General features: G+C 42.8%; 1 protein-coding gene across 2 annotated transcripts; it reads left to right on the top strand.

Moving 5' to 3' along the window:
• Positions 1-1,090: 1,090 nt before the first annotated feature.
• Positions 1,091-9,466, top strand: NOPCHAP1 (NOP protein chaperone 1). Of its 2 annotated transcripts, XM_060306483.1 has the most exons (5): positions 1,091-1,243; positions 2,873-2,959; positions 5,028-5,164; positions 5,597-5,767; positions 7,020-7,136. In XM_060306483.1, the coding sequence occupies exons 1-4, from the start codon at positions 1,129-1,131 to the stop codon at positions 5,765-5,767; spliced, it is 510 nt and encodes a 169-aa protein (XP_060162466.1). In that variant the 5' UTR covers positions 1,091-1,128; the 3' UTR covers positions 7,020-7,136. The 2 variants fall into 2 exon arrangements, with proteins under 2 accessions (XP_060162466.1, XP_060162465.1); XM_060306482.1 differs by lacking the exon at positions 5,597-5,767 and having other exon boundaries at positions 7,020-9,466.
• Positions 9,467-10,871: the final 1,405 nt, after the last annotated feature.

The raw sequence follows: 10,871 nt of genomic DNA, 5'->3' as shown, positions 1-10,871 counted from the left end.
GAATTGAAAGCAGTACCTCAAAGATATATTTGCATACCTATGTTCATTGCAGCATTATTCACAATATCCGGGAGGAAGCAACCCAGCTATCAACGGACGAATGGGTAAAGGAAATGTGGTATGTGCATGGAATGGATTATTATTCAGCCTTTATTTTATTTTATTATTATTATCATTTTTTGCGGTATGCGGGCCTCTTACTGTTGTGGCCTCTCCCGCTGCGGAGCACAGGCTCCGGACGCGCAGGCTCCGCGGCCATGGCTCACGGGCCCAGCCGCTCCGCGGCATGTGGGATCTTCTCGGACCGGGACACGAACCCGTGTCCCCTCCATCGGCCGGCGGACTCTCAACCACTGCGCCACCAGGGAAGCCCCTATTCAGCTTTTAAAAAGAAGGGAATACTATTACTTGCCACAGCGTGGATAAACTTTGAGAACATTATACTAAGTGAAATCTGCCAGTTGCGAAAAGACAAATATTGTATGATTCCACTTATATGAAGTATCTGAAATAGTTAAACTCATAGAAACAGAAGTTAAAATGGTGATTGTCAGGGTTTCCCTGGTGGCGCTGTGGTTGAGAGGGGAGAGGCCACAACAGTGAGAGGCCCGCGTACCGCAAAAAAAAAATAATAAAATAAAATAAAAAATGGTGATTGTCAGGGAGAAATGGGGAGGTTGCTCAATGGATATAGAGTTTCAGTTTTGCAAAAAATTCTACAGATCTGTTACATAAGAATGTAGAGTTAACACTTCTGAACTGTACCCCTAAAAACAGTTAAGATGGTACGTTCTGTGTTATGTGTTTTTTTTTAACCACAATTAAAAACAAAAAAAAAAAAGAAAAGGAAGGCAGCCTTACCGTGCGCTCTTCAGGTTTAGCTAAAAAGCCAGGCTTGCCAGCTCTTTCATCCAATCACAGGGTCCCCAGACCCTCCTCCTTCCTTTTCCCACGATAGGAATGGCCTACTCACTCCGCTAGGGGCCGCCCTCGCCGCAGGCCACCCTCGCTCCGCCCTCGCCCCGCCCCTCCGACTTTCCTCTAATTGTAGTCCTGGCCCCGCCCCCTTCCCCAGCCTTTTTCCGGCATCCGGACCTGGAGGAGCTGCTCTGAAGACGGGCGAGCAGCATGGAGGCCCACGGCGAATCCCAGCCCGACGCGAGCTGTTCCTCGTTTACCCGGGACGGCTCCGGGGTCTCGGTGTCCAGGGAGCTGCTGACGGCGGGCAGCGGCGGCCGCGGAGGTGACGGGCGGGTGGCGGCGGCGTGGGGCGCGCACGTGCGGCAGGGGTCGCGCTGCCGGAGCAGCCGGGGACCGGTCGTCGGCTCCCTGCCCAGGCCCGGCCCCACCGAGGGACCCCCGGGGTGGCCGCAGGACTCGGTGTGGGACCGGGCGGCTGGGGGCGCGCACCCGGCCTCGGGCCTGGGCGTGGTTCCTGTATCCTGCACCGCGGTGAGTGCCCACTGGTGTGCGCCACAGCAAGACACCTGCCCTAAGGGGACGGCCTTATGGTCGGCTCTGGGTCCCAGCAGTTGACTGGTAAGGGGAGCGGATGAGTATTAACCACCCTTCCTCGGCAGATGCCCACAGAGCCACTCTTAGTGCCTCTCTCTAGAGGAAGACGGGTACAGGAAATCCGCACAGGATTTCAGACACCATAATAGAACATTAAAAAGCAAGGATTCGAATCCCAGCCCCACGAGTTATTCGCTATGGAACTTTAGGAGAGTTGTTTACATTCCCAACGCCTCAGTTTTTACATTGGGAAAATAGAAGTAGTAGTATCTATAGAATTTGTTTTTCTTTTCTTTTTTCTAAGAAGAATACACCTAAAAGTCTTGGGCATATTCTCCTTAAATACTATTTTGAAGAAAACATTCTATGAGAATCCAGAGCATCCAGAGAAGTTGTCATAATAATAGCCGAAGCTTTCTTAGTGCCTGCTTTGACCCAGGAATTAATTCACTAATTTAAGCCTCACAACCACCCTGTGTAGAAGGCTTTGTTATCGCCATTTATAGATGAGGAAACTGAGAGCTGGTGTATCACACAGATGAGTAACGTGCTGGAGATGGTGTGGCTGGGAAGTGGCAAAGTTGAGATTTGAATCCAGTCAGCGGGGCTCCAGAGCCCATGCTCTTTGCACTAGTCCAATTGCCAGGTCTAAGGTAGTAAGCAAGGAATGTTGAGCTGCTGCTCTGAGGGTGAACGGGATTTTTACACCAGAGTGAAGAGATTTTCGAAAAAAAATTTGGAAACACGGTGCGCAAAGCCTTGGGTTTTGAAAGACAAGTCCTGTTCTCTGAGCTCTGATGAGCTGGAGAGTGGGGTTGATTTGAGGAGTTGTGAATGTAAGGCTGAATAGATGGAGTTGGGAGTGGGGAGGTTTAAAGAGCCGTTCTGTCTAGGTTGGACATCTTTACTGAGGGGGAACTAATCTGGCAGGCATGTTTTATAAATGAAGAAATTCATGCTCAGAAAGCTTAGGTAATTTGTCCGATATAATGCAGCTGGTAAACAATTTCTGGCTTCACTTAACCCTTATGGTACTTTGTATTGCTTCTTGTGTTCTGTCATTGCCGACCCACATTTGTTATTGATGGGTTTCTGACCCAGAAAGGTGCAGTTCAGTGTTCTTTTATTACCTGGGATTGGTAACGCAGAGATGTAGGAGACAGATTTAAGAAAGGGGAGATCTGTGTGCAGAACTAAAATGTTGTAATGGAACTTGGAGTGCTTCTTTTTTTAAAAAATGTGTTGGGAAGTGAGAAACAAATGGTCAAAACCTGAGGGCTTGAGGGTGGTCTTGGAAAGTTTGCTGATGGGCTCCTGTTTCTTTACGCTATAGTAAATGAAGTGTGTGTGTTTGCAGGTATATGGGACAGGTTGCTCATCAACTCCAAGCCTAATTCCAGAAAGAATTCCACTCTTCAAACAGTTCGAATAGAGAGGAGTCCCCGTAAGTACTCTTCCCTCTCTCTCTCTTCCTTTCTCTCTCTCTCAAGAACCCTCTGTGATGTGAAATTCTGCCTAATTAAACGCTTATTTGATGGGACAGTATCTGCCTTTGTTGTCAGATATCAAACCACAGAGGGTGAAGCCGAGCAAGTCTTACTTGGGAATTATGTTGTGAATTCAGTGCACAGGGATAATACATTATTCCCCTGCTTTAAGAGGGTAACCTTGCCCAGAAAAAATCCTTGTGGGATGGAGTTTTGGAAATCAAAACCAATTATTGTTACTCTCCATGGGGAATTTTTCTAGAGGTTACTGAGTCCCGAATTCAGTATTCATGTGTGGGAAAACACTATCAGATCCCATTAAATTGGACATAATTACTTAAATAGTAAATGTTACTCATAACAGGGCTAGTTCTCTTCATTAATTACTGTGTCATATTGCTGTACTGCACGCTATAGACCACTCAGACTTTGTTCAGGTAGCATTCATGTAATACTCAGGTGCTGTGTAATTCACTCTGAATGTTTAAAAAAAAAAAAGAAGAAAGACAAGGAGTAGTAAAAACAATGTAAATGATGCATGAAGTTATCATGTCTATAAACTAAGAAATGATGAGTATTCCGAGAGGGGAACTTAACTATAGTATGCACTAAATCTACAAGAGCTAAAACGCCTGCATGGCGGCTCCCCGTTCAAAGCCAAGCTTTTGTGTGGACATAGGTTTTTATTTTGGGGCGGGTACATATCTCTGAGTGGAACTTGTGGGTCATATGAAAAGTATTCTTTAATAAAGAAAAAATTGCCAAACTCTTCTCCAAGTTGGGTATGCCATCTGGAATCCTTCCAGCCGTCCTGTTTCACAATTAAAGGCCATTTCTTGACCTTCACCTCGACTTTCTTCTCTTCTTCCGTACTCTGGACATTTCAGTCAGCTGTTCTGTGGTTGTATCAGTGACTTAAGGAGTTCTGAGAGCCCATGATCTGCATAGTTATGTGCCGGGCCTCTTTTTAGAGCTAAAGAAATTAGAAATTCCTTGTTTATTGACTCCCCTGTGCTTACCATAGTGCCTTTCAGTTATCATCCCTGTTTTACAGGTGAGTAAACAGGTTTTGATTGATTAAACTAAACGTATTAGTTAGACTTCTGGGGTTGTAAATGACTGAAACCCAGTTCACATTGCCTTCAGCCAAACGATGTTGGCTCATTTTGTTGGGGAAAAATACCCCAGTGATTTCAGGTACATCTGCATCCAGGTGCTTGGCATCATCCAGGATCTTCTGCTCTGTATCTCTTAGTTCTGCTTTCCTAGGTGTTGACTTCATCTAGAACAAGCTCGTCCAGGACGGGTGGCAGGTGGGCCAGTTTATCAGCAGCTCCAGGCTTACATTCAGCAGCTCACTTAGTCATTTACTTGGAAAGAAGGGATATTTCTCTCAACAGTTCCAACCAGAGTCCCAGGGTGATCTCTGATTGGCCTGACAGATCACAGTGTCGTTAAACCAAATCATAGTGGCCAAGGTTGTGGAACACGTCGGCATGAATGGGGTAGGGACAAGACTGACTAAGAGTGACAGAGCTTAAAAGGCAAGTCATCGTTACATTATCAGAAGAAAGGGGAACAGATGTTGGGCAGGTGAAAACAGCCATTGCTTCATTAACATGCCCAAGATAACCCAGATAGTAAGAGGTGGTACTGGGGTTCTATTATCATCGTCGGTGTGACCCCAAAGCCTCGGGGCCTCGTGCATTTAACTATTAAGTCCTGCTGCCGACTTATTCAGTTACTGTTTGTGGAATGCCAGCCTTCTAGGAATTTCCAGTCCTGGGCATATATGAGAAACACAAAACATTGAGAAATAATTGCAGAATTGTGTAGTCCTACCGTTTTAAGAATTCAGGAGAGGATGGGAGTTTGTAAAATGGAAGGAACTTGAAAGATTTTATTATAATTATTGTTATTCCTGTCAAATTTAGAAGTGTTTTTATAGGAAATTCTGGATTTAAAAATTTGAAGTTTGGCCAAATACTAACATAAATATTGATAAACTATATTTTCCCTCCTTAGTATTGGACCAAGTACAGAGCTTTCTCCCACAGATGGCTCAGGCAAACGAAAAGCTAAGGAAAGAAATGGCAGCTGCACCACCTGGTCATTTCAATATTGAAAATATTGACGAGACTGTCGGAAAAGTTATACAAATGGTAACTATGCTTTGTTTTCATTTCATAATGTAAAATTACCAGTATGCCTCGTCACCTGAAAAAGAGAACTTTAAAATTTTAATTCTGCGTGTTTTTTTCCTTCTTTCAAAGTCAGCTCATGTTTCCAGTACTGCATAGATACTCGGTCATTTGATGATTAAGGATCTCATAGGTCAGTAAGCTTCCCTGGGTGAAGCTTAGGAATTTAGTAATTCAGCATCATAGGAAGGCCTTTTTCAAGTCAAATAGTACATTTGTTATCTTGAAGCATTTATTTACTAAGTGTTCTAACTGGATTTTTTTCTTATTTTCCCATCTAAGGCCCAAAAGAGGTAATCATAGTCTGATTCATTGAGAATGCAAAAGTAAATGATGTGTATAACAGAATAACTGATCACATAAGCCACACGTGAAAACTGTCTCTCAATTTAGGCTCATATCTTATTTCTACACTGGAATTCCCTGTATAACACTCGTGTCTGGACAGCGCTGACACCATTGTTGAGAATCATATCGGATTCATCAGCAGATCTGGCAGCTCTACCTCCAGAACACATCCCAAATCCAGCCATTTCCACACGGCATCCACCACCCTTTCTCTAGGTGATTACGGTCTCCCCTCTGGATTATCCCGGTCATTTCCCAACCAGTCTTCCTGCTTCCACCCTTTCTTCCCAGAGTCTGTTCTTCACCCAGTGTGTGTGGCCTGCAGTTTGGGAACCAGGGGGCTTGCCGTCACGTTTCTAATTAATTCAGAGTCCTCCGTGGGCCTGTGTGATCCTGCCTCCAGCTCTCTGTTGACCTTGTCTCCCACCAAGGACCCTCAGTGACTGCACTGCAGTCTCCATCTCCTTGCTCCGGGCCTTTTCCCTCCTTGCAGAATGCCCCTCCCCAGATTCCTGCGTCTTGACTCCTTCCATCTCTCATCACTTGTCACCTTGAGAGGCCTTCTCGGTGGCTCTATTATTAGCTTTTATTTTTTTAAATTTTCACTGCCCTACACTATGCTTTCTGTGTAATTGTTTATTGTCTTTCTTTCCCAACTAGAACAGAAGTCAGCAAACATTTTCTGTTGGGGGCCAGATAGTGAATACATTAGGCTTTGTGGGCCCTACTGTGTCCGTTGTGACTACTCATTTCTGCCATTTCGCTGTCTAAGCAGCTGCAGGTGATATGTAATGAATAGGCAAGTTTTATAAGCTTTATTTATGGACACCGAAATTTGAATTTCATATAATTTTCATGTTTCATGAAATATTACTCTTTTGATTAGCTTTTTCTACCACTGAAAAGTGTAAAAACCATTCTTAGCTCAGAGCTGCACGAAAACAGGCAGTGGGCTGGGTCTGCCCTGCAGGCCGTGATTTGCCAACTCCTCCTCAAAAACATAAGTTCCACAAAGGCCAGGATTTTGTTGTTGTTGAGCCACTAGTGTGGTACCTGGTTCATGTTGATACTTGTTAATATTTGTTGAGTGAATTGTGTTGAATATAATCAGGATATATAGAATTCGGTTGTGGGGGACTTTTTAGACTTGCAGTAAATATAAATCATTATGGTGGACTCTGGCAACTGAAAGAATAATAGTGCCATATTGTATTAAGAACTTTTCTTGTCCGGGGGAATTCCCTGGCGGTCCAGGGGTTGGGGCCCCATGCTTTCAATGCTGAGGGCCTGGGTTTGAGCCCTGGTCAAGGAACTAAGATCTTGCAAGCCACGTGGCACAGCCAAAAAAAAGAATGTTTTCTGTCCTGCGTGCCTCTTGGGCCAAAGGTTGGTCCCTTCCCAAAGTTGTTACTGTAACTTTTTAGGGAACTGCCCTGAAATAAATTTCCCACATGGTGGTGTTTTGCAGGATGTGGCCTTGTTTGAGATGAATCAGTCTGATTCAAAAGAAGAGGACAGTTCAGAAGAGAATTCACAAGACTGTTCAGAGGACAGTTCAGAATTTGGGGATGAAGATGACAGCACCTCTTCTGAAGGTGAAGTTACCATCGATACCATTAAGCTTCCTCATTCAGAAGATGGAAAAGGCAAAATAGAGGTTCTGGACTATCCTGCCAGTGAAAAAAAAGAAACAGGGAAATAAACAATCTGAGAAACAGGTGATAGATGCCTGCTAATTCTGTGAAAAAGAATGTGGCTTGCCGGTTATTTTGCATTTCAGATGCCTGTGGTGCTTTTTTGCAATATTGAATGTATTTTGCTTCTTGGAGAAACAGAAGCTGGCTTTTAAAGAGTTGGAAGAGATAGCATTTGGGCATCTTCTAAGAGCAGACTGTTTTTGATCTCATGCTAAAGAGATTTCGTTTAGAAAGCTTAACTTTATGTATGGTGAGTGAATTTGTTGGCATCTTCTTTCATCAGCATAGACTTCAGAAATCTCAAACTTATTTTAAAGTAAAAATACAAGTTACCCATTTGTTTTTGTTTTAAATTGGCCTTTTGGGGCTTCCCTGGTGGCACAGTGGTTGAGAGTCCGCCTGCTGAGGCAGAGGACACAGGTTCATGCCCTGGTCTGGGAAGATCCCACATGCGCGGAGCAGCTGGGCCCGTGAGCCTTGGCCGCTGAGCCTGCGCGTCCAGAGCCTGTGCTCCGCAACGGGAGAGGCCACAACAGTGAGAGGCCCGTGTACTGCAAAAAAAAAAAAAAAAAAAAATTGGCCTCTTGGATAAAACAACCTAGGTTGGGTTTTTTTTTTAGGTTATTATAAAGTCACATTTATTTGTTACCATCAAAATGGGTCCAGTGAGGGGGAACTTTTTAACATCTTTATTGGAGTATAGTTTCTTCACAATGTTGTATTAGTTTCTGCTCTATAACAAAGTGAATCAGCTATATGTATACATATATACCCATATCCCCTCCCTCTCGCGTCTCCCTTCCACGCTCCCTATCCCACCCCGAGGGAGAAATTTTTTACAAAGAAAAGAATTACTTATATTTAGATGCCCTCAGACATATCTACTTTAATTTAAAAAAAATCCTTTCCAGTTTGTGCTGGAAAACTGGTGCTCTGTGGTTTAATCACTGTCAGTGACTCTGTAGCCTCTCAATGCATGTAGAATTTGCCGGTTGGAAAAATTTGTGGTTTTTTTGGTTTTGTTTTTTCTTTTTCTCATAAAGGAATTTTTTTGTTTGTTTCAGCTATTAAAATTATTCCTCCCAGTTGCCCACAGTTTTGAAACCTATTAATTGTAGAGAATAGGGACACCCCAGGAAAATAGGGCACAGTACATAAAAAGGTAGTAACTGGTTTTCTCTTTCAAAAGACAAAATGATCCTGCATTGGAGTTGCCTTTCTGCCACATTCTTGATCTTATTTAACTTGTTTGGGATCTCATCTGCCATGGGACTGGCTTTGCTCAGGATATAGACCTGAGAATTTAAAGGACTGTCTCCAAGCGCATTGAGCTGATGGGACTTTGTTGCCTAATATTATAGGGGTTTGTTTTAACTGTTTTCTCCTACTCCTCTCATTAGCCTACGACATCTTGTAAATACTCTGAAGATAATTCTCCAAGTTCCTTCTGGTATTTTTCATTGGGAATTGGAAATTGGCTGTGCACTCAAAGTATGCAGAAGTGAACAGATCTGGAAAGGAGACTTCTCAGCTGCAAAGGGTATTATGCTGTACTTTGTAGCACCAAACACAGGTGTGATGAATTATTGGTGTGACTATTTAAGGATTGTCTTCTACTAGATAATATTTATGCCACATTGTGGGAAGAGTTGCATTTGTCTGGTTCACTCCTTAGCTTGGTGCATGGTACACAGTAGGCACCGAATGATGTAGATAAATGAATTTACAGGTATATTGAGGATGTACAGGGCATTTTAAGCCATGGTATCCATGTGGATATGAAAGTGTACCTTCACCGGAAATACAAAGCCTAGTAGAAATAGTCTGATGGTCAGTGAAAGAGACTAGTCAGTCTAGAAATATATACTAGTGTGTAGAATTATATTTCTCTCCTGCCATGACCTTCTATAATTCAACTAGGTATTCTATACAGTTAAAGAAGTCAACTAAATTCAGTTCCTCTGGACATTCTTATGACATAGGAGGAAAAGGAAAAACAAAAATTTAATATGTGATAGGGATGTCGTTTTAAGTAAGTGTAAAATGGTTGAATTATTTAATAAACAGAGTCAGGGATGGCTGTTTTTAAACAGAGTTGGATACTAAGATAAATTATGTATGTCTTAAAGGTTTAAATATAAAGAAATTATAAGTTTCATACTAAAATATAGGTGAATATTTAATAACATAGTTGGGCAAAGTTTTTTTTTTTTTTTTTAAAGCAGAACATCAAAGCTTGAAATTACAAAGGAAAAGAGCATAGAGTCAAGTTTGCGAATCACTGGTCTAGGTCTGAGGTCCTCTTGACTTCACTTTACCCACCGGATCCCAGGAATGCTTCCACCACACTCCCGTGGCAACATACTACTTCACTTGACCTACCAAGACCTCTCATTCTGTCACACCCCAACCATCCCATCTGTTTCCGTCATTTGTCCCAAAGCTGCTTTAGAGTAGTCTATACCATCTGCTTAAACTCCTAACTTTTCAGCCCTCTGCAATTTGGCTTTTGAAACTGTTTCCCTAAAGTCTTCCATTACTGAGTATTCATTCGGCTGCCATCTGAACTAGACTGTGAATGGAACTCAATTTCTTCCTCTTCAGATCATCCCCTAAAAAAAAAAAAAAAAAAAAAAAGAGATCATCCCCTGTTTTCATCCTCCCAGTGAATGATACCACTAAACTAAAGCCTGGAGTTTTGGGGGCTCTGAAATATGAACTAGAATGGAATTTCCACAAGGCTGGTGACTTTGTCTGGAACATGGCTATACTGTGCGGCATGCGGGATCTTAGTTCCCCAACCAGGGATTGAACCCAGGCCCCCTGCATTGGGAGTGCAGAGTCTTAACCACTGGAGCGCCAGGGAAGTAAGTCCCCTCTAGCCCTTTTTTGGTTGTTGTTGAATTTTATTTTATTTGTTTATTTTTTGTACGGCAGGTTCTTATTAGTTATCCATTTTATACATATTAGTGTATATATGTCAATCCCAATCTCCCAGTTCATCCCACCCCGCCACCCCCTTTTAAATTAGTGTATCATTTAAGAATGTTTATATCATGTAAATCATATCTCTGATAAGGGGTTAACATCCAGAATATATAAAGAACTCCCACAACTCATCAAAAAACCCAGTTTAAAAATGGGCAAAGGACTTGAATAGACATTTCTCCAGAGAAGAAATACAAATGTCCAATAAGCACATGAAAAGATGTGCTTTTATATCATTGACATTAGAGAAATGCAAATAAAAACCACAATGAGATACTACCACATCCATTGGGATGGCTATTATAAAAATAAACAAAACAGAAAATAGCAACTGTTGACTAGGATGTGGAGAAATTGGAATCCTTGTGAATTGCTGGTGGGAATGTAAAATGGTGCACGCCCTCAAACCAAAAAATGTAGGGACTTCCCTAGTGGCACAGTGGTTAAGAATCCGTCTGCCAATGCAGGGGACACAGTTTCAATCCCTGGTCCAGGAAGTTACCACATGTTGCAGAGCAGCTAAGCCTGTGAGCCACAACTACTGAGCCCACGCGCTGCAGCTACTAAAACCTGTATGCTTAGAGTCCGTGCTCCACAACAAGAGAAGCCACTGCAATGAGAAGCCTGTGCACTGC

The sequence above is a fragment of the Globicephala melas genome, chromosome 10 (genome assembly GCF_963455315.2).
Source record: "Globicephala melas chromosome 10, mGloMel1.2, whole genome shotgun sequence".
Classification (NCBI taxonomy): domain Eukaryota; kingdom Metazoa; phylum Chordata; class Mammalia; order Artiodactyla; family Delphinidae; genus Globicephala; species Globicephala melas.
Note: the sequence above shows the minus strand (reverse complement) of the source record. Positions and strands in the feature narration are given on the sequence as shown.